Source organism: Talpa occidentalis, unplaced genomic scaffold, assembly GCF_014898055.3.
Source record: "Talpa occidentalis isolate TD23 unplaced genomic scaffold, MPIMG_talOcc4v2.1 talOcc4.2, whole genome shotgun sequence".
NCBI lineage: Eukaryota > Metazoa > Chordata > Mammalia > Eulipotyphla > Talpidae > Talpa > Talpa occidentalis.
The window spans coordinates 72655460-72680036 of record NW_023602073.1 but is presented as its reverse complement, the minus strand read 5'-3'; the positions used below and the strand labels follow the sequence as shown (position 1 = coordinate 72680036).

The following is a 24577-nucleotide window of genomic DNA, read 5'->3' as shown; positions in this document are numbered from 1 at the left end:
GTGAAGGATACATTTGGGCTTTTAGTGGTTAACTTAATGTAGTACAGGCAGATGTTGATTTATAATGATAGCTACCTGAGTTATATACCTTGAAGTGAAAATATATTATTGAGCAAATGAATATAATAAAGATTCCAGCAGAACTTCCAGCAATGAACACTCCAATGCAGGCATCATTAATAAGTTTGCTTACGTACAGCTCCTTCCCTTTCAAGATTCATGGCCATGGCCTCAGCACTCTTATCTACAAGGTCGGGCAGCCAACCAGCTAGTCTCTCTCTCCAAGGCCATCCCTGAATGCCTGCATGTTTCCCTCCTTGCCTCGCCCCCCCCCCCCCCCCCGTTGTTTGGGGACTTTGCCACAAATGGTTGTGCCTGCTGAAAAGCGATGTTATCAATGTAACAGATATGGAGACAGTTATGTATAAAAGGAACCCTTGATCTTTAAACGGGTGCTCAGACCTTACGGGGCTACCCTAAGGTAGCCTGGGTCTGGGACCTCATGCATGAGTAATAAAGCTTCTCCTGACCTCACCGTTCCTGAAGTACCGCTTGTTCTTCCTCTGCCTGGGTAAAAGGCTAGAATTCATTGCTACAACAACTTCAGTAAAAAATCATTTTAAAGCAACTTGTATGGCAATGTGACGGACTTCTAAAATTTATTTAGGTGACTGTGAATATATTTTAAAAGGTCAAAATGATTTCTTATTGCCAGTTTCATAATGATTAATACCAATCCAGTATGTTTTTAGCTTTTCCTAGCACACTCACATGTACAGTATAAACTTCTAGAAGAAGCTCATCGCTTCATGAATGACATACTGGATTTTAAGGAAATTTGTTCCCCAAACATTCTTTGAATCCTCGAAAGAGATTGGTAGGAACATGATCTACCAATCACACTTATTAGTGTATTGTGAATCCCTAAATGTGCCCCTTCATCATCAAAACATTGCTATTCTGGCTCATGGTTAGCAATGGCTAACTTTTTGGCATCATGTGAGCATCCTGTCCCTTCACAAGCCCCAGAGATTCAAGCTGCAGTCATCTCTCCTACTATAAAAACCTGTTGTTGGAATAGGGGCTGGCATCTGCCATTTATCCCTAAGACTTGATTAAGCCAATTGTTTTCCTCTTCCTGAGAGTTTGCATATAAAGCTTCTCAACTGAGATTTAAAGCTCTCAAATTTTGTGAAGGCAATTTTGCCTGCTTTTGAATGGGTGGGTGAAAGGTTAAAGGTGGAGAGGACTTCATAGGATCCCTCAAAATATCTATACTTCAATCAGGTGGGCAGCTAGACACTAAGATTGCCCCAGACTCAGGACAACTCCAAACATCTCCAAGAAGAATGATTTCAGGAGGTTGCAAGCAATAAAATGAACAATAAAATTCCTCTCATAAATGGGAAGAATTATTGTAACAAACTTTTTATTTCTCCACATGCCTGTGTAATAATAGAGTCTTAGGATACTTACTGCCTTAGTTTCGTTTACAAATGAACAAGATTGTTATGATGATGTTACCTCAGCTGTTAGGTTGGATAGAGAAGTTGCTGTTTTTGTAGGTTAGGAAAAAACAAATAGCAAAATAGCAGCAATTTGATAAGTTTCACCCAATTAGAAATAATGAAATGGAGATCCATAAATTGAATAATAATGCTTGTCTTAACTATTGATAGTCCAGTGAAAAGGAATCCTTAAAGAAATATGGAAATAGGAAACATATTTCCTTAAAGAAATATGTTCATTTAAAAAATGAACAATGATGTAAAAAATTAAAGAAATATGGGCTGGGAAGAATGAATAAAGGATGGAAAATATGACATCCTACTCATGTTAAACTGAGTTATCTCTAAGGTAAGAATAAGAATGATGAAATTGAGTGTGTACTGTTAGTCTTACCTGAAAGTGGGTATTCTGATCCTGGGGGTATCAGACGTTCTCAATATGTTTCTCTTCGTACATAACATATTTTCTCTGGAGTACGTTTTCCTGACAGCTTGACCCATTTCAGATCTCCATTTTGAGTGATCGTTGGCTTATGGAAATACCTAGTGGACATTTCTACTTGAAATGGAATGCTCAAAGGAAGGAAAGACAAACTCATTATTATTTTTCCCAAACCTGTCCTCATCCTTCCTTTATGGATCTTAAAAGAATACACTGTCCTTCCATCCTCCTTCCCTCCCTCTCTCCCTTCCTTCCTTCTTTCTCTGAACACCTACTCTGTGCTCAGCATTATCCTAGTAGCAGGATATACAAAAGTATGTTTTTTAAAAAAACTTGTATTTTATCAAATGCAAGACAGATAACAAATAAAATATATAGAATGCTAGATGACAATAAAGGTTGTGAAAAATTTGTTGAGTGTTGTGTGTGTGCCCTTGGGGTGCAGGCATAATTCTCGACATTTTTTCTCCTTTCCCCTACTCCCTTCTATCTGATAAGAAAATCCCTTACCTTTTGCTGCCTAAATATTTCATCTTTGTGTAACCCACCTTTTTCAAATTCATGCTGCTAGTTTAATTTACACGGACATTTAACTTGTCTCTTTTTCTCTACCACCCCACTGTCTCAATTTATTCTCCATACTTCTGCTAAAACAAAAATCTAAAAATCAAATGCTACCAGTTTAGTTTTTGCAATTGTACTGCACTGCAGGCTTCTCAAGCTCCCCATCATGGTTGACAAAAATAATCAAAACTGTGATAATCCGAGTAATAGGAGCATCCACCTTGAAAACAAGAAGTACTTTTTTTATATTTTTTTACATCAACATCATTGTTCATTTTTAAACAATAGTTGCTACCCCCCACCCCCTCAGATGTAGTCCCATAGAGTTTCCTTCCCCAAGGCACCCCTGCACCATCACCTCAGTCCCTTGTGCTCCTCCCTTCCTACCTCTCACCCCTCTCCCTTCTCCTCCCCTGCAGCATGTCTCTGATTTATAATTATCTGTTTTTGCTTTGTTGTGTTTCGTACTGTTATTATTTTTTCACACTGATGTCTTATTTCGTTCACCTATATTCCTGCTATAAGTGAAACCATCCGATATTTTTCTTTTTCCTTCTGTCTATTTAACTGAGCATAATTCCTTCTAGTTCCATCCATATTGCTGCGAATGGCATGAGTTTGTCTTTTTTTGATTGTTGAATAATATTCCCTTGGGTTGTTTCCAGGTGTTACCTATTGGGTATTTGGGTTGTTTCCAGGTGTTACCTATTGGGTATTTGGGTTGTTTCCAGGTATTACCAATTGAAACTAGTGCTGCAATAAACATAGGTGTACAGGTGTTCTTTTGAATCAGTGTTTTTGTGTCCTTTGGGTAGATCCCTAGCAGTGGAATTGCCAGGTCATATGGTAGCTCCATTGTTTTGTAGACTGAGGAACCTCCACACAGCTTTCCATAGTGACTGGACCAGTTTGCACTCCCACCAGCAGTGTAGGAGAGTTCCTTTTTCTCCACATCCTCGCCAACATTTGTTGCTTGGAAAACAAGAAGTACATTCAAAAGCATAGATTTATAAAACGAGAAAAATGTATATATGTATGTGAATTTTGCATTCTACCCTATGACGCATTTTTTTAAGTTTTAACTTATTGACCAGCCAAGTTGCATTTTTAGCTCCACTCACAAACTCCCCCAAATGCAAAAAAAGAATTGCATGCAGTAATTAAGTTTCAATAGAAGGTTTATAAAGTCAAAAGAAAGGCAGACTGCCACATGCAGCGCCTCATTTGGATGTGTCTGGAGTCTTGGAAGCTTGACTACCCTACGTTCTCCTACAAATGGACCTTGAGAGCTTGTTTGGAGGTTCTAGCAGGGGAGCGCAGCTACTCGTATACCCTCGACCGAAGACCGGTCCGTCTCTATTCGGGGAAGGCCGTCCTCTTCGACCGAGCGCGCAGCTTCGGGAGGGACGCACATGGAGCGGTGAGGGAGGAAGGGGACACCCGCCTAGCCAGCCAGATCAGCCGAATCAACCCTGGCGATCAATGGGGTGACAGATGTCGCAGCCAGATCGCCCTCACATCCGAAAGACAAGGCCAGTGAGCCAGCTATTTAAGGCCGAAGAGACTCCAACCTTTACACATAGGTCGAGTTTTTCACCCGCATGTTAGAGTGCTCAAGAAATTCTTAATGAAAATACAAGCTTAACTAACACTCCAAAGTCTATTTTATCCTCGAAATGCTAAAATTATTGTGTAAATTGTCTTGAATTTGGGTAGTTTTCATATTATCCAGAATGCCTTGCGGGTGGGAGGGGCATGCTAAATATTTCCATTTCTATTGGTGAAATCTCCCCGGAGCCTCGCCCACCGAGGCGCCCTGGCTCCGCCCCCTGGTCCCGCCTCGCTGCAGACCGCTGCCTGAGCGCTTTGTGCTCCCCGGGTTCTCCGAGCGGACGCCAGGTCTGTGTGCATCACGCTGCCCCACCCGCTTTCCCCGTCGTGTTTTCCTCTCCTCTCCTCCCCTCTGTCTGCTCCTCCCCTCACACCCCTGCATCCTCCGCTCCCCGATTGTTTAGTCCTTCCACATCCCCCCCTGGTCCCTTGCGCCCCTGCCCCCAATCGGCAGACGTAGGCAGCTCGGCTGGGCTGCTGGTCATTCTTGGCTCAGTTTGCATGTTTTCTTTAACCCCAGCTGAGGAGTCTGAGTGCATTGGTGGAAGGCCGGCTCGGATCCTCCCCGGGCGAGCTCTGGCCCGGTGTGGGCTGAGCTGGGACGTGGAAAACCTCTGGAGTCGGGTGACCGAGGCCGTGGCCTGGGCGCTTTCGCGACCCCCGGGCTCATCACCCACAGCTGGGGTAGGGTGTGTAGGGTCTGGGGGCAGCTGTCGCAGGCGCGAGGATGGACGCACAGTTTGCAGACAATACTAATACTTGGCCTGTCCACCCCCTTCCCCCCAAGTTTTGATAATCAAACATCATGTATGTGAAAGTATCAATACTTGCAGAAGTCCCTTGGGGTGTGTCATTCTCCGCGACCCCTCGCATCTCACTTCTCCAGGCCGAATTTGTAAAATCTAAGATTTTTCAAGGTCAAAGTATATGATGTTTTGAATCTGTAAACTACCGTCCTGCTAGCACAGATGTCTGCAGCAAATGGGCCCAGCTTCCCTGGAGCCAGGACAAGAAATCAGAAATAGAAATTGCGAAAGCCAAGATGTTTTCATGTTTTTAAATGGTGGTTTTATTGAGTGAGGAAAAGCACAGTAATATTGTTTGTTTTTTCCTGTGCTACAACTCTGAATATTCATTTAGCCCCAGAGCACTGGGTTGAGGACTAGAAATTAAGACTGTTGGTGAGCGAGGGGGCTGCTGATTTGTTTTTCAGAAATCCTGCAAGGCCATGATGGCAGCGAAGCCCAAACTCCACTATCCGAACGGAAGAGGCCGGATGGAATCCGTAAGATGGGTTTTGGCGGCCGCCGGAGTGGAGGTACTCTACACGCTGTTTCTTACAAATTTGCGATTGCAGACTTTTGAGGAAAACATAAATGGCAGAGCTCTCTTCCAGTTCTCTCCACCAGTGTTACTGACAGGCTTCATTGAGTAAGGAGATTGCTTCCTTTCAGGGCTTTTATCTTTAGAAGTGAAATGTAATTGATGGAATTCTATTTTACTTTTGACTTTTAATCATTGACTTCTGGTCTGCCAATAAATATATATTAACAAGGAAAAGAGGAATACAGCTGAAATTTGCCAGTTGCTGCCAAAACTTCATTAATTATTCAACCTCTAGGTAAATTTGTTGTGAAATCAGTGGCTTCTAAGTGCAGCTTTTGCATCTTGTCTAAATGGTTGTGCTTTTGACCACAGAGTTTGTGTTTTTTGTTCTGTTCTTTCAGCTCATCTATGGGCATTTTCAAATATGAGAGAATGTAGAGAGAACATTGCACTAATGCTGTGTATCCTTCATCCAGCTGCTACAATCATTGACTCTGTGTTTCTCTCCTTTCATCTGTCTCCTCCCCTCCACTTTTTTTTTAATGATAACTGAGGTAGTTTATTTTTATTCGGAGCCCTGATCTCCAAATGGTGCTTAAGATTTTAAAATCTAAAAATTGTGTTATGAAGCTGTATTCCCCCAATGCTGTAGCTCTGCCAAATCTGGAGATGTATATACATTTTCACCTAACACAAACCCCAGGACCTAACTCACATAAGCCAGGGGCCAGTGAGCTTGTGAAGTATAGGAAGGGGTTGCTTTGCAAATATGAAAAGCCTCCTTGCTCTCCACCTGCAGCTTCTCAGTACAATTGCTGTGGGCAACACTTGTTGGGGTTGAACCTTCCGCTTGTTTTGTGGGGTATTTTAAAGCAGAGTCCAACAACTTGTGTTTCATCTGTGAGGACTTCAGTTTTAAGCTCCAAAAGATGAGGACTTTAAAACATAACCACAATGCCATTTTCACACTCAACAAGATAAACAATTCCCTGTTACCATCTAACACTCAGACTGTCTTACACAGGTCTTTTTATAGTTGGTTTGTTCCAACCTGAATCTAAAGCAGCGCCACATGGCACATTCGCTTAGGGTTCTTTTAAAAAAATCTATAACAATTTTCTCTGCATTAAAAAAAAATAAACTTAATAATTAGAAATAACTTAGGTGAATAGAAAAGTTACATAGTATAGAGCCTTCCCATTGAACCGTCTCTCAGTCCCCCTAATGACAGTCTCTTACATAACTGTGTCAAAACTAAGAAATTAACATTAGTGCATGACTAAACTCCAAACTTTATTCCCATTTAATTAGTTTTTCCGCTAATATCCTCTTACCATTCAGGGAGCCAACGTTATATTCAGTCATTTATTCTTCTATCTCCCTCAATCTGTGACAGACTTTCCTTTATTTCACAACCTTGACAGTTTAGAAAAGTATTGGGCAGGTTCTTTGTAGAATACTACATAGTTTGGGGTTGTTGGTTTTTTTGGTTTTCTTTTGTATTTTAAAGATTTTTATTTATGCATACAAGAATGGGGTATAAGCCAGAGGTACAGGTGGTGAGAGGATTCACTGGAGAGAGTGGGGAGCAGAACAGGCAGAACTACTGATATACACTGCTGAGGGGAGCAGCAGGCAAGGCAGGAGAGGTCTGCTGTGCCATGTGGGTTGCTCTCTGGCCGGGCTGTAGTGGCTTCCAGTAGCTTGATAGCGCTGTCCTTAATGCCTGTGCCACCAGGGAGGCCCCCATAATCTGGGTTTGACTGATATTTTCCTCATGGACCAGAGTTCTGGATTTCTGGGGCTACCAAGAGGTGACATGCTCTTCTCATGGTATCAAATTTACCTGCTATTAACATAAGTTAATACTAATGTTCTAAACCTTGGTCTTAACCTATTGGTTAAGGTACTATCTGCCAATCATTGTAAAGTGGCTGTTTTTCCTCCTGTTCTTTTGAAGGGAATTGTTAAATTGAGCCCACACTCAGTCGCCATCTCTTAGAGAGGGGAGTACCTATATTCAAAATTCTTACGTAAAGAAAACTTTTCCTTCCTCCACTTATTTATTTAATCATTTATATATATTAGCATGGACTTAAGTATATTTATTATATAGTTTGGATTGTAATCATATTGCTCCAGCTGTGGCCATCAGGACTCTGTCAGGTTGGCTTTTCAATCCTTTCCATATATTCTTGTCCTTCTCCTTTTCTTCCCACACCTGCCCCCCAACATTTTCTTATTTTCTGGTTTTACATGATGCTTATCTTATATTTTCTAAGCCCTGGCCCTAGAATCAGGTATTTCTTGAAAATAGTATTAGCAGCCATGATCTGGATGCTAAATTTCTAGTGCCATTTATTTAAAGAAGAAATACTTTCCTGTAGAACTCCCCCCCATGATTTACCCTCATTTTAACATGTTTAGATTTACTGTAACTTGCTAGACTCAGAGGTATGATCAAATCCAGGCTTCTTTTTTTCTTTCTATCTTTATTTTTTTTCCACTGCCAGACTACGCAGAGGCATACTATGAACATATTTCTGTTGTACAACATCAGGCATGTGTAATGTCTGACTATCTTGTTTTGTTTTTAGCAGCACTGAGCTTGATCAGTATTTTCTGGTGACGTCAGCCTAATCCATCTGTAATAGAGTTTCCTCCGTTACCCTTTCAGCTAGTGGTTTTAGCAGCTAGTGGTCATCACCATTGTTAGAGATTGCACATTTTGCTATTCTATCATGTCGCCTGGCTTTATTAACTGTGTTTTCTTGTGAGTGATTTTTCATGTGTTCACTACCTTCAAGTGAAGTTCATATATTGATAGAAAAGGCAAGATACATACTTGATTTTTGCTCTTTATCAGTTTTCAGAATAATGAGTCATTACCCTAGCAACCTCCAAAGAAGTCAGTAGAACGCGATTGGGTTTGACGGTTTTGCTTTTTCTTTGAATGTTTGTTTTGGTTTTGATTTCTTTGCACATTGATAACTTGCCACACTAAGTTGGTTGATAGCATTTTTATATATTATCCTGAGTTCACTGAGAAATTGACAGATCTGATGATGCTGGGCCTTTTTTCCAGAATAGGGCAGCATTTGCAGAATTGGGTGGAGTAAGGGCTGCCACAGATGAACGGCTCTAGCTCAACACAGCCTGCTACTCCCTATTGTCCCAGGACATAGATTTAAATATTGCTCAGTTCTTGGTTGCATCGACTTGAACCCTGTCAGCTTGTTTATGTCATCCACTTAACCCCTGTACAGTTCTGAACTTGCAATTATGGTGTATTTAATAGATTTCAGAATAGAGGCCTTGTATGTGTATTGATATAATCCTTTGTCAACTCCTCTGTCTTCATTCTGTCTTGCCCCTCCTACTTTCTTATGAGTGGAGATTCTTGGTTGTAGTAATAAAATCCAGCCGTAAGTAAGTAAAACAACAAAGAACATGGGTTCTGTGACCAGAGACCCTAGAACAGTCATAGTCGGCAGGCAGCCTGGTAGAATTATCAACCCAACATGGCCCTTGAGCTCAGCCTATCACCAGACTGGAGGGAGCTATATTGGTGTCCCTCATTAAGCTGACCTCCTGGTTTACAGGAACAATTCACTATAACATAGGCAGTCCCTCCCCACAGGAATGGAAACATTTTCATCAAACTTTGTGCTCATATAGTTGTGAAAGAGTAGGGATAAGTATCTGAGTCCTGGAGTCACAATAACGGGTCAGTCTGGTGTGTAAAACACACATAGGGCCTCCCTGGTGGTGCAAGGGGTTAAGACACAGCCTATGAGGCTGCCCACAGCCACTGCAGCATGAGTTTGATCCCCAGCCAGGGAGCTACCCACATGGTGCAGCATGGCGAGCTCCCCTGAGCAGTGTATTTCAGTCCAATCTGCCTGTTCTGTTCCCCATTCTGTCTCTGGTGAGTCCTCTCACTCCCCGCAACTCTGGTCTGTACCCCAGTTCTTGCGTGTATAAATAAATAAATCTTTAAAAAAAAAACAAAACACATGATAAGAACCAATTAGGTGACTAAAGCCTGCTGGCAGGCCACCTGCCCTAATCCAGGGAGTTGGTGTCCTCAGTCCCAGTCAGTTAGGTTAAGTCCTTAGACATTGCTCTGTGCAGATATTGCTTCTTTGCTGCCTGGGGCTTCATTTGCCTGAGGTACTCTGCCCCCTAGAAACCAGGTCAGATTCCCCTTGTTAAGAAGGAGATTGACAAAAGTAAGAGAGTCTTAAAGACCACATACTCCTAATTCAGGATTTTGAGGCAATTCACTTAAAATAACTGAAAGAGTGTTGTAAAAGGGAGTGCTGTGACGTGGAATAGGGCAGTTCTCCAAAGGCTCCTGTGTAGGAAATTGTCCCCACCTCCACCCTCACCCCCTGTGGATCAGAAACGACTGGTTGTGTGGAAAGAGGCCTCCAGGCGCTGACTCTAGCTACAGCCTGCAGCTGTAGTTGGCAGGCTTCATCCCTTCTCTGCGTTATTTTTACCCTGTCTCTCCCACCTGCTCATCGTCCATCCAAATGCCAGTTTCTTCTGACTGACCAGTAGTTTTATGAAGCTTGACATGAGAGAGTTTCTTTAGTGAGAGAGAGCACGTCTTTGGCCTGTATGTTCCCAGAAATCAAGTCAGAATCAGAATCCTTTGGAATTCTTTTTAAAATGTACAGCCTTTCAGGTCTCTCTTAGCTACTAGTGTGAAATAAGAATGTCTGAGGCATGGGCCTGGGATCTATTTAGCAGTTTTAACTGTTCCCAGGTCTACCCCTCCCCCGCCTTTCATGAATCTAATCAAGATTCAGGCATTTAGAAGTTATGTTTCTTCAGTTTCTTTTTCATCTGTTTGTTTTTTTCTCTTTTTTTTTTTTTTTTTTAATAGAGGCATGTTTTTTATTTATTTATTTATTTGTTTTGTTTGTTTGTTTGTTTTGTTTATACATGCACTGGGTACAGTCAGAAGCGCGGGAGGGTGAGAGAATTCACCAGAGCCAGAGCAGGGAGCAGAGCAGGCAGAAGGACCGAAGTACACTGCTGAGGGGAGCAGTGGGCGGCAGGAGGGGTCTGCACACCATGTGGGACCCTCCTCCGGTGGCCGGGGAGCAGCCGGGGATTGAACCGGTGCCGCTGAGGCTGCGGGCAGCTTCGCAACCCAGCGCTCAACCACTGCGCCACCGGGGAGGCCCTGTTTGTTTTTTTCTTCCATGCTCTTGACAGAAAAGGAAAATGCAAATGGACAATTGAAACTTTTGCATGAATACTGCAAAAAGAAAAAAAAAAGAATCAGTTTTGTGACTTGGAAATCAAATGACATAAAGGATAGTTATCAAAGGAGGGCTACCTGACTGAAGTCAAGTTCCTTTTAAATAAAGATTTGTCCTTGGAGAACAGATCTCATGCTTTCAGTGGGGAAGTGAATGGATCCGGGGAAACAGGAGCGAGATATGCCATGGCCTCACATGGGAATGGCAGAGACGAACACATCCTTCAAACCCATTTCCAAACCTTGGATACCTAAACGAAGCTTAAAAACAAAACAAAATAAAAGCATGTAAGGAAAGTTTTTTTGAGAGTTCAAGTCATTTATTATTGCACTTTGCCCCCTCATTCTGGATATGCTGATTTGTGACCTCATGGTTTTGGGCAATATTTTTATTCATTTTAGTATTTATGCCCTTTCCATTGTGTCATAGCCGTAAGTGAATGGTACCCCCCACTGGAAAGCTTTTTTTGATCCAGTGGTTATTTAGATCCTAAGATCTCTAGATTTTTCTATCACAAAGATACACTTTACCTTTGTCATCAATAACTAAGGGATACTTTAAGATTGTGTGACTATTCTGTGCCCCATCACTCAATGTTTTTAGTGTCCATGTGTGATCCTCACTAAAATCAGTTATTAAAGTGGAGCTTGCAAATTGGTGATTTCCTCATTTTATCATTAATTGGTGCTAATTCTGTGAAAAAGAGTCCTTCTCCCTTCCTTTTTTTTTTTTTTTTTTTTTTAGTATCATTAATGGACATATGCAATTTTTTGCTGGTGTGTGTTATAATCCACGACTGACATCTTGAATCCATGACTAATGCTTGAAGTGTCCTAGATTTGACTGGGGACAAAATAGGGTCGAGTAGGGCCCTGTGTATGTTTGCTTTCGATATATCTCACTAGTCGTTGAGCACCTCCTTGCTTTCTGACATAACAGAGTCAACCTTTCTCCTAGGAGCCTTGCCTTCTTTTGTTGGGCAGTGATGTTTAGAAACCGAGATATGGGTGCTAGGTGCTCTTTCTCTCTGCTTTTGAAGCAATTGAACTTGGTATTTCCAGTCCTGAACCTGTAATGACCTTTCCCTTCTTTGGGGGCGGGGTATCTTTTTTTTTTAATCTAGTTCGATGAAGAATTTTTAGAAACCAAAGAACAGTTGCAGAAGTTGCAGGATGGTGAGTATGGCTATGAGACAACTGTCGGTAATGCTGATATTTTTGTAAGAACTGATATTTATGTGGAAGGCCAAAGATGTTGCTGACATTAAACATTCAGAACAGTATCCTAAAACCAGACAAGCAGGAGGGAATAATAGCTGGAATTGCCAGGAAACCACTTCTTATTCAGTATTTCATTAAAAGTCATGTTAAAGGGAGGGCCTATCTCCTTCTTCCATCCAGGTAAACAGCCCTTCTCCATCCTTGTCTGCCCTTCTCCTCTGGCCTCTTTTCCCCCTTCTTTCCTCATTCCTCTCTCCTCCTCATTGTTTCTCCTGTTTCCTCCACAATAGCTGAGAGAGCACCACCTGCTTAATTTATGCAGACAAATCACCCCATTTACACTGGACTGCGTTTCTGAAGTAAATACCAAACAGAAATTAAGTCAACATGAAGGCCCTTCCCCTCTTTTACTCCCAGTCAGCTCAACACCCAGGTCCCATAAGAAATTCCTGGAGTCCTACAAGCAGCCTCCTTCCTGGTCATCAGCAGGGTCCTCAGGCCCAACGCAAGGCTCCAGTAAGAGGCACTAGCACTGTGGGCGTAATGACTATTCGTTGGTGTGTGACACTGCCTGACATCACAGGTGCTGCTAACCCTCCTCTCCCTTCCATCTTGGGTGCCGGAAGTCCTTGAGCTCCTGAGGGCTAGGCTATACTTGCAAGTCTCCCTAGGGGTTGGCATGGGGAAGTGGTTGGTCCAGATTTGATGAAGAAAGCGAGGGGTTACTGCTTGACCAGTGACAACAAATTTGGTAGTGAGTGGCCTGTGGCTGAGGAAGAGAAGAAGCAATGGGCGTAACTGGGTGTCAGCTGCAGATGCAGGTCTCATCAGATTCTTTGAAGTAATGCTGTCCATAAAACATTCTACGGTGATGGAACGTTCTAGTCTGCACTGCCCAGTATAGTTGCTGCTAGCCTTCTGTGCCAGTTGAGCACTTGAAATATATGTAGTGTAACAAAAGAACTAAAATTTTAGAAAATGTTATTAAGTACTTTTAATTTTGGTTTAACTAGGCACATGTAGTGTAGCTGCATTAGCCAGCACAGCTTTGAGGAAATAACATCACTACAATTCCCCCCACCCCTTATCACTGAGGTGAAGTATTTTTCCTGGGGTGAAAATGAAAAGGGAAGATTTAGAATAATGCTAGTTTTCAGGCTTTATGGCTAAATCTGCTAGGTTATCTGTCATCAGCGAGCTTTACAATGTGTCCTAAGACCATGACCACACTCTCTTTTGATTTAATAGAACATTTTTTAAAGTGGGTAGGGGACAGGGAAGAGACCATTTCTGACTCTGGCTTCCTTCTCAGGTAACCACCTGCTGTTCCAACAAGTGCCAATGGTTGAAATCGATGGGATGAAGCTGGTGCAGACCCGGAGCATTCTCCACTACATTGCGGACAAGCATCATCTCTTTGGCAAGGACCTCAAGGAGAGAACCCTGTACTGTGGCCCCTCTCGTGTGTTCTCACTTGTCAGCTTTCCGTTGCCTTAGCTGGTTCCCACTCCTCCACAGCACACTTGCCCTTTTATGTCTTGTAGCACTACTGTGAACAGGGACCAAAACTAATTGGAAGATCAGTGCAAAAAGTTTGAGTAAAACGATAGAAAAGAATTGAATTCAGATATTGACTCCAATATCTGGGTGTGATTGTTACAGGTTTCAAATTTTGATCATTGCATTTTACCTTTCTTGCAAATGTTGTTATCATTGAGTATTAGAAACAGAAAACTGCGGTGATATTCTAGGCCCAGGATACTGCACTGGGTTGTAATTTGAACTCAGAGCTCACTCCTTGTACCTCTAGATACCTGATCCTGGGCAAATTGTTTAGCTCTGGGGTCCCTGTACATGGGACTAATAATAGCACATTCCTCATAATGTCACAAAGTTCAATGAAATATTGGCTATAGAGTGTTCAGAGCCATGCCTGGTACATACCAAGCATTCCATAAATAAGATCCACTGTGTCAATAAATGTGAAGTTGCACCCACCTCAAGCATAGTGCTGGAATGAGGCTGGAAGAGCAGGGACCAGGATTATGCTTTCTGATTTATAATAGATTTTTCTGAATTACAATTAGAACTGACTTTGCATCTTTGCTCCTCAGAGACAAGTATAGACAAATGCTTTGTGGTACTTAAGTTGCCAGAGCCTTGAGAAAAAAAGCATTCTGAATTCCTAGTTGTGAACACCGAAGAGTTCAAAGGGAGGGGAAATTACAAAACACTCTTTTTTTTCGCTTTTCAGGATTGACATGTATGTGGAGGGGACGCTGGATCTGCTGGAACTGATTATCATGCATCCCTTCCTAAAACCAGACGATCAACAAAAGGAAGTGGTTAACATGGCCCAGAAGGCTATCATTCGATATTTCCCTGTGTTTGAAAAGGTAAGTGAGGCCTATGAACACAGATGAGCAGACCACAAGGAACTGCCACCAATGTGCCTTCTGCTCATGAATGGGAAGTGGAGCCTGCTGGCCTGACCTCACTGGACTCCCAAGAGCTGACAGTAGCCATCAGGGCAAAACCAGGATGACTTGGGACCTTCAGACTCTAGTGGGTTCACCTTGCTCAGAAATGTGGGAAGAAAGTGGGCTCACAACGTGTGCATTATCCTTCCTTACATTCACCAGGTGCCCTCCCGATGTGAAATACCTAATTCATTTGTTCTTTCATTCCCCAAATATTTGCTGAACAGCTGCTATGACTCACATCCTACTTGATAGTCTGATATGAAGAGAAGAACTATGTCTATTTTATTGCCCTTCTCTTTTCTCCTTTTTTTTTTTTTGCTTTGTTATTTCCCTCATCTTATTCTATTTTTTTTAAGCTATTTTTTTAAAGATTTATTTTTTATTTATACAATAGCTGGGGTACAGGCCAGAGGCACGGGAGGGTGAGAGGATCCACCAGAGACAGAGTAGGGAGCAGAACAGGCAGACAGACTGAAAGCACTGCTGAGGGGAGCAGCGGGTGAGAGAGGAGTGGTCTGCCGCACCATGTGGGAATCTCCCTGGCCGGCCAGGAATCAAACCCGTGCTGCAGAGCCTGTGGACAGCCTCACAGCGCTGATCACCTCTATTCCTCTGCATCTCTGCACTCATATGTTACCTTGAAGTGGGAGACAAGACGGACTCTCACGTTTTTAGTATTCGATGTCTTAGAAGATATGAAAGGAAGTCTGCTTTTTTTTTTTTTTTTTTAATAGAGGCATGTTTTATTTATTTATTTGTTTGTTTGTTTTGTTTATACATGCACTGGGTACAGTCAGAAGCACGGGAGGGTGAGAGAATTCACCAGAGCCAGAGCGGGGAGCAGAGCAGGCAGAAGGACCGAAGTACACTGCTGAGGGGAGCAGCGGGCGGCAGGAGAGGTCTGCGCGCCATGTGGGACCCTCCTCTAGCCCGGGATCGAACCGGCGCCGCAGAGGCCGCGGGCAGCTTCGCAACCCAGCGCTCAACCGCTGCGCCACCGGGGAGGCCCGGAAGTCTGCTTTTTTAATAGTCATGTCTAGTTTATGACTACAAGTCCTGACGTTCATAGGATCACAGAATTAGCAAACAAGATTAGGCTCTTTGGAGAGGACCCTTTTAAAATCATTTCCCCAGCCTCCTGGACCCATCAGGGCTAATTCATTTCTGTAGAGACAATTATGGAATAGATGTATCCTTTGAAAACACTGGCTATTAAATCCAGGATTAATATTTCCTTCCATTTACAGTGTCTCATTCTGATATAAAGCAGATATTTAATGATGTTTTCATGTCTACATTGTTTGTGACCCTCATCCCACAGGGAGCTTCCCCTTGATAAAGGGGAAGTAAATAAAAGGATGGGAGGATAAGACCATAGTTTCAACCCCTTCTCAGATACTGCACTAACTTTAAAACCTCATCAGATTCTCCACAGAGTGTATTATAACTGATGGAAAGCATTTATATCCTGCAGGTTTTAAGGGATCACGGACAAAGGTTTCTTGTTGGTAATCAGCTGAGCCTTGCAGATGTGATCCTACTCCAAACCATTTTGGCTCTAGAGGAGAAAATTCCCAATATTCTGTCTGCATTTCCTCACCTTCAGGTAAATAAAACCAAGTAGTATGAGGCTGGTCCAGAACTCTTGGGACTTTCTTCAGTGTCTTTTGTTCATTGGCTTGGTTTGTGTGTGGGAGAAGGGAGAGGTGGTGCAGGCAGTATGTATAATTTTGTTACGATTCTGGTTAGTAAAATAAAATTAAGCTACAGACTTGAAATTATTTTCTTGGTCCCCAAATCCTTAGGATTGAAAGATCATTTACATGTGAAAGAAGTTTGACCTTAGCTTTGTCCTGTAACTACACTTTTGGAACATACACAGTTGGCCAATAGGGACTTCCACAGAGGTAACTGTCGGTGTGAGGCACTGTTCATTTGATCTTATATACTAATAGGAGGGCTTGAGAGTCAGCATCAGCAACAGTGTTCCCGTTATGGTTTGACTCCCATTCACTGAAATACTGTGGTTTCAAATTGGAAGTGTCTGAGTTCTGAAATCTACTAACAGAGACCCTCAATATCACTCCAGAGTTCCCACTATTCTCCCTTGCACAAATACCAAGGGAAGACTTATGTGTGACTCAGCTTATCCAAGGGTATTATTCTAGCCAGGTTCATCACAGGATTTTGAAGCAGAAAGGGCTTTTTAAAATTAAACTCATCAATGCCTTCAATATACCTATAAGGAAACAGAGTCCTAGAGCAAAGATGTGAGCAGCCGAGATAGCCTGAGTAGTGGTATCTCAGTTTTGGTCTGGAACCTAAACCTGTATCTCCAAATATATGGGCTTTTTGCTACACTGAGGGTGGGGAATATTGATGAAATCAGGCCTGCCAGCTGTTTTTGTACAACTCTTGAACTGAGAATAGTTTTTACACTTTTAAATGGTTGAAAAAATAATCAACCATAACCAAAAAAATAATCAAAATTTATGACACATGAAATTTTAAGAAGGTCAAATTTTACTGTCCATAGATTTACTGACTGGTCCTTTTACAAAAAGGTTGCCAATACCCAACCAAATAAATATAGAGCAAATTAACACATCTTTGACCAAGTTATCAAAAGCTAAGATACACACTTAATCTCCAAAAAATAACTCATACTTAAAAATTTTTTTCCCAAGTCTAATGGACATCATTTTGATAATAACAATTTACCTACTAGTTAAATACATACACCCAGAAAATGAGAATAGACATCTTCAACAAGGCAAATAGCCATTATTTAGTTTAATTCTCCGTCTATTTCTTCTTGTAGACAAAGGAATGGGTGTACTTTAATACCAAGAGGTCCCTAATGTTTCCCAGGAACCTATTGTGTATCCCAGGGACCTATTGATATTTTCCACCCGTGGTGCTAACAACTTGTTTTTAAACCCCAGGCACATTCATGTAAATACAGTTTTAATCTCTGATTTGATTGAGCATCAATATTAAAGAACTTCAGGATCTAAATGCTGACCTGACTTGAATAAAGAGGGTCATTCCTGCATTAATTGAAGAGGGGGAAAAAAAGTCACAAACTTTTAAAGGAAAATCACAAAAGTTTTATTATATTTAAGTATGAATCCAGGTTAATCTTGAAATGATAAATCCTATGGAACAAGCTTCCAAATATTGGCATGTTTCCAATTAGAGGGTTCAAATAGATAATGAAAAAGAGAAGATTATTATATTTGCACAGGGTTAATTGACATAATTATCATAATTTGCATAACTTAGTGACATGAATGTATGTGTGTATGTTTAAGACACTAGGGTGTCACTGGAGGGGGTGGGTCAGTACCGGGCTGTTGGCTCTATACAAGTGAGCATGGAGTCCATTTTTCATAAGATACAAGAAGGCTCCCTTTGTGCTCAGCATTGCTTGAATAATCTATTAAGGGGAATATTTTAGCCCTGGGGAATTACCTTCAGTTGCATATCAAATAGATGAAGAAAAGAAAATGAGAATGACAGAGGGTAAGTGACTAGTGAAACTTATTGCAATTTTTACAGCTTTCTGAAATATAAATGACAGTGGTTTTTTCTCTATTCAATTTATAAGCAATACCTTGAAAATTTGGGTTTAGAACTAACCCTGTTCAACAGTTCAGAGTATCAGAGGCTCAGAATCAACTCTATAAAAGATAGCGCTTTGATACACAATTACAAAAACATTGGCTTATTGTTAGAAGATTAAGAAAAAAGTAGTTCCACTTTGGTTCTGTCTGGGTGGGTCCAGAATTAATATCAGAAACATACCTCGCACTTTTCTCGGCTCAGTTATACCAGGAAGGTATATTTCCTAGCATATTTGTTAAGTGTGATCTGCCTGATTGCAAAGCTGACCAACTCCTGCAGGTAATCAAGGGCCAAGAGATATGTTGACCAAAACTTATAGGAGGAGAATGAGCACAACTGAAAGAACAGAGTGCAGAAAACATCTGGAATGAGTCTGGGAAGCAAGCAATGGGGCAGTCATGTTAGATGAGAATGAGGAAGATTTGCAGAGGTCTCAGGACCTCTGAGAAACTGACATGGAAGCTCAGTATGCAAGATAGTTCCAGAAATATATCTTACATATTCTGCAGATATCAGGTACACATCTCACTTCAGAAGAGCTATGGAAGAGGAGAAAAGCCTATTTTGAAATGTAACAAAAGCAGCAGCAGCAGAATCTACCAAGACAACTTTCACATCTATGTGAAGGGCTGACCATAATTCCAGAGCCCTTTGCAGTGACAAATAATTTAGATGTTCATATTTTTTCAACATTATTCTGTGTCATTACAGCATAGGGCCCATTTTGATGATGTGTCTAAGAGAACAATGTTCAACAGAGAAAATAAGGCTTTTAGGGGATTTGCAAACAAAAATATGGGAAAGTAGAAAATACATCTGTGATAGGGCTACAGAATGATCCTTTATATATTAGCCAAGAGGTATCCAGCAATTAAAGAAATTTAAAATAAAAAGACTGCTTTATTATACATAATAGACATATAATGAATTGTAGCTTTTCAAATAAATGACATTAGAAATGACTTTGAACGTCAATTATATATGCTGATGCACATTTTTCATACAGTTCAGAACTTTCACTAGGTCAAAAGGGAGGAACACATACACTTTTATCCATTACTGAGATGGTAAGATTTGACTATGAATGAAGCTATGTTTTTGGTTCTTTTCCTTCCATAACTCTCTGGTATCTGAGTCCCTTGGCTATAAAAATGCAACTGATTATCTCCCACATAACCAGAAAGAGGGTTCATTTCCTAATGGGAGTAAAAAAAAAGTCCAAAGAGGCAGAATCTTAAAATGTAAATTGTACCATCTAATTACTTTTTATGTAAATGACTCAACTTTTCTCTGAGCAGATCAGTGCTTTTGAGGTACTTCCATGCCTTTTTTGTTTTCTTTCCTGTTTTCTCTTTAAGCAAGTATAATCCTATATATCTTTTTTATTTTATGATCTCTGAAGAACATTAACATCTTGGTGTGGACAATGAGAGTTGCATAATGTCTAGCCCAGATTCCAACCACTGTTGGCTGAGATTGTAAATAATCGGCTCAAGAAATTAGACTCTAAATGGATGCCAGATTACAATTCTGGTTGGATCTCTGCAACAAATATTTATTGAACAAATATTGATGGGCCGTTTTGCACCACTATTTCTTTGCTCTTCAATTTGGGCTTTTGTGTTTACCCTTTTCAGGAGTTTTCAGTGAAAATAAGTAACATCCCCACAATTAAGAAATTCCTTGAACCTGGTAGCAAGAAGAAGCCTCCTCCTGATGACATCTATGTGAGAACCGTCTACAACGTCTTCATGCCATAAGTCAGCACTCGCCTGTGAGTGAGAGCTAGTCCCTGCAGAGTGCTGTGTCCACACTAGTGTCTTCATCGATGCCAGCTCCGTCATGGTGCTATGTATGACTATCCCTAAGACCTCTTTTAGTACATTTTTGTCCAGTGAGTAATTGTTACAGGACTTTTTTTCTGAAAATCTTTTTGGAGAGGTTGGCACTTAAATTAGAACTGGTTACTCATTTCCTGATGACAAGAACAGACAGAACCTCATGTTCTCCCTGCGCTTCTTTCCTCCTCTCCTTATCCCATTCTAAGCCCTAATTTTTAATATCAAATAACAACAGAATGTTCTAGTGAATGACTGTCCTCTCACTTATAGCAAATCCATGGTAGTAATGAATGCAGTCAATAGTAGCCAAAATAAAGAATTTGCAAATCACTGCCCTGTTGCTACAATTTTTAAATTACACTGTTTGGAATATAAAATACAGTCACATGGTTCAAAAATCAAAAACATTTAAGATGCTGTACAGTTAGCAGTGTTCTTCTCGACCCTGTCCACAAGGGCAGCTATCCAGTTCTGCTCATGACAGGCCAACATAGTTATCATTTGTTTATCCTTCCAGTGTATATGGTACATATATAAGAAAACATAAACATATATTACTTTTATCCCCTTACTATCCAAATGGTTGTTTGTAGGCTTCTAATTTTGTGTATTTCAGAACTAAAAGGAGCTTTTGTTAAAACTGCTTTAAACATGCTGATTTACCTCTCCTTAACCAATCACCTCTTACGTGCTAGACAGAGGTCAGGAGGCAGAACCCTAAAATACAGCCCCTGCGCTAAAAAATTTTACCACACAGTAGGGAGGATAGATGTGCAAACAGCAGAAGTAATTTTGGAAAAGGAAGAATTGCTGCTTTTGGAATGTCTAAGACTCAGGAATTAAAAATCAAGGAAGGGCAAGTTTTTGATGATTGTCTCAGAGAGAGGACACACTCATCCTGAACTGCAGAGGGGGCACTTTTGCTCACATGTAAATAACAAGCAAGCACCAGGGGATCGTAAGTGCCTGTCACAGTGACCTTAGGTGCCTTGGGGTTTTAGTAGAGGAAAATCAAACACAGACATGATCAGTCTTTTCCTTCACTCTTTAACATGCTGGCACCCTGTTGCTACCTGGACACTGAGGATTGCTGGGGAAGCCCAGGCTTGGTGGCATGGGTAGCGCATGCATGGCCGGAGGAGCAATGGTGGTGGCCAGGCTGGGCTAAGAGCCAACAACAAGAGAAAATGGGGGTAGTGTAGTAAAGAGTCTCACCTGCCCAAAGACAGTTCTAGCCTTGGCTCTTAGGAGATGATCTCTACCTCCTTGGGATGGCATGCCTGATAGGGGTGTCTGTTTGCCCAGGACCTTGGGCCAGCCAGATAAAGATGGAATTTACAGTGAGCTTTGAGCTGCCCCAGCAGTTTGAGGCAGGTGGGACCTTGAGATCATGGGGTGTCAGCTCCGCTCTGGAGGGCTGGAGAAGGAGCAGTCATGTTGCTCGGTGGGTCCTCAGTCAAACTCAACTCAAGGCATGGGTGGGCTTCCGTGGTCAACAGAACTCTGTTGTCACACATGGTTGCCAAGAGCACTTTCTTAGCCAGTGGGCCATGGCACCACAGGAAGACTGAAAGCTACTCGTTAGGCCCCTCCTGGAGTCTGCCCTTGGCATCTCTTCCTTAGGTTGCTTGTCATCAGAATCCTCCCCATAATAAAGCGCAGCTGTGAGTGTGACAGTTTCATTGTGTGCTGTGAGTCCTGTGGAGTTGTTGAACCTGAGGGTGTTGGGAGGTCACTTCTGAACTGTAGAAGAAAGGGTGCTCTTTTGGACTGCTCCTCAGCTCCACAGGGAGGAGAAACATTTTACACTCACCTGGAAACTGACACTTTTGTTTATTCTTTATTGCGGTAACATTGCTTTTACAACACTGGATATGATTTAGAGGCATAGGATTACGCGTTATGTAGCTCTTAAGCCATTTTGCAAAGATCGCCACTTGGGGTTTTAATTCTTTTAGACACCAGGGGGCCCTCAAGGCTAGCTCTTTGAACAAACAACCTGGGAGGAGGGTTGGCTTCTTCCCTGGGTTAGAGAAATATCATACAAGAGGCCAAGCTGTCTCCAATGAAGACAGTTTCCCAAGGCTTCCTACTCATAGCTACAAGAACTTAACTCTTGTAAATCACTTTCCACGTTGGAAACATGTTCCCCATCCCACCTCTGAAGCCATCATCTTGGTTTTGTTAAAATCTCTTTTTGGTCCAGATTCGACGCTCCAGTTTCTAGACTGTTCTCCCATTTTCATGAGCTACCAGGCTCTGGTGATAGAGTAGGAGGAGGTTGTCAGGGATGGTTTATTCTTAAAAATATGAGTGTATGGGACCTCCTTTGTGGCACAAGGGGTTAAGCACCATACTATGAAGCAATCTGCAGCCTCTGCAGCACGAGTTCGATCCCCGGCCGGCCAGAAACCCACATGGCGCGGCAGACCTCTCCTGTCTCGCCCGCTGCTCCCCTCAGCAGTGTACTTCAGTCAGTCTGCCTGTTCTATTCCCCACTCTGTCTCTGGTAAATCCTCTCACCCCCTGCATCTCTGGCCTGTACCCCGGCTCTTGTATGCATATATAAATAAATCTTTAAAAAGATATATGAGTATGCTAGGGTGCTCAGAGCTGAACCCAGATACATGAGGTGGGGACCAGAGCAGAGGGGAGACAAGGAAGCCTACCAGCTGGAAGCAGGTGACCCAGTGGGATTAAAGTGCACAGCGACATATAAATTGGGAGGAGCTCCTACAGCTGGGACAAAAACAGAAAACCAGGCAGTGAGGGGCTCTGGTGTCTGTGACTGAAGGAGGAGGTAACCCAAAGCCACACTCAGAGAAGCTTAGGCAGACTGGGTGCCCAAAGGAATGCCCCTCTCCTCTTGTCCCTACCTGACTGGGGTGTCTGGGGCCAGCCTCTTAGAGGTCCACAGAGCAGTGAGTGGATTCCAGGGGGCAGGGTCTGCAACAAACAACAACCAGCATGGCTTTTGTATTTGCTGATGCTCTTTGTTGAATGTTTTTGATTCCTTTAACTCAAATTTTCTGCCCCAGAAGATTGCTGGGAGATTGTTATCCTATCATCTCAATATCCCCACCCAAAGCAATCCTTCTCTGACCCTGAGATCTGTAGACTCTTCACATGCTACCACACCTTTCTTATCACCCTATTTAATTTTCTTTATAGTATTTAGCAATCTCTCTGGCAATCTCATCTATTTAACTAATCGTCCTTGTATTTGAAGCGGGTTTCTTGTAGAAAACACATAATTGATCTTGTTTCTTTTAATCCACTTATCTCTGTCTTTTAATTGATATATTTAGGAACATTCACAATTAAAATTATTATTGAGGTGGTTGAATTAGTATCCCTTGTTGCTTGATACTTCTTTTTCTTTTTCTTTTTTTGCCTTCCATTCATTTCTGCCTTGTCTAGTTTTAATTGAGCATTTTGTATGATTGCATTTTTTCTCCACTCTTAGCTTGTCAATTATACCTAAAAAAAAAGTTTTACTAGCTGCCTGAGTCTGAAATATATATTACAACTAGCTGAGAATACTTTCAAATAATACCATGTGATTTCATGGATGGTGCAGTTACCTTAAAACAGAGTATCCCACATCACCCAAAGCAGTGATAGTGAAGGCAAAGATAAACAGCTGGGACTACATCAAATTAAAGAGCTTCTGCACAGCAAAAGAGACAATAACAAAAACAAAGAGAAACCCCATTGACTGGGAGAACATTTTTGCACCCAACACTAATGATAAAAGACTGATCACAAAAATCTGCAAAGAGCTGATGAGACTCAACAACAACAAAGAAAATAACCCAGTCAAAAAATGGGCAGAAGAGCTAAAAAGAAACTTCTCTGAAGAGGAAATGCAAATGGCCAACAGGCATATGAAAAAATGTTCAACATCACTTGTCATCAGGGAAATGCAAATCAAAACTATCATGAGATACCATCTTACACCAGTGAGAATGGCACATATTAAAAAAACTAGCAACAACAAATGTTGGAGAGGTTGTGGAGAAAAAGGAACTCTCCTGCACTGTTGGTGGGAGTGCAAACTGGTCCAACCACTATGGAGAGCTGTGTGGAGATTTCTGGACCTACTAAACATAGAGCTTCCATATGATCCAGCAATTCCACTCCTAGGTATTTACCCAAAGGACACAGAAACATCAATTCCAAAGAGCACCTGCACACCTATGTTTATAGCAGCACTGTTTACAATAGCTAAGCTTTGGAAACAGCCCAAATGCCCAAAAATAGATGACTGGATCAAGAAGATGTGGTACATATATACCATGGAATATTACTCAGCATTCAAAAAAGATAAACACATGCAATTTGCAGCAACATGGATGGCACTGGAAGGGATCATGCTCAGTGAAATAAGCCAAAAAGAAAAAGAAAAATACCGGATGGTCTCACTCATAACAGGAATCTAGAAAACTTAAATAAGGGACCAGGGAAATGAATAACTATAAGAAAGTGAAAATCAAAATCAACAAAAAACTATGAACCAGAGACACTTTTTGGGGGTGGGGGGCGGGAGGGGAGGGATTGGGGTCAGAATGGGGGGGTTGCAATTGTATGGGGAATATAAAAATAAAATTTATTATAAAAAAATAAAAAATAAATAATAAATAAATAAATAAATCTTAAAAAAAAAAAAAAAAACAGAG

The 24577-nt window shown here is 41.6% G+C and overlaps 1 protein-coding gene and 1 pseudogene across 1 annotated transcript; both read left to right on the top strand.

Moving 5' to 3' along the window:
* The first annotated feature begins 4343 nt into the window (after positions 1–4343).
* LOC119252563 (glutathione S-transferase A4) lies at positions 4344–20254 on the top strand. The gene is made up of 7 exons (XM_037519868.2): positions 4344–4413; positions 5339–5443; positions 11851–11902; positions 13260–13392; positions 14202–14343; positions 15905–16036; positions 19695–20254. Exons 2-7 carry the CDS (start codon positions 5354–5356, stop codon positions 19815–19817), a joined length of 672 nt encoding a protein of 223 aa, XP_037375765.1. The 5' UTR covers positions 4344–4413; positions 5339–5353; the 3' UTR covers positions 19818–20254.
* Positions 16054–19686, top strand: LOC119252562 (ataxin-3-like; annotated as a pseudogene).
* Positions 20255–24577: the final 4323 nt, after the last annotated feature.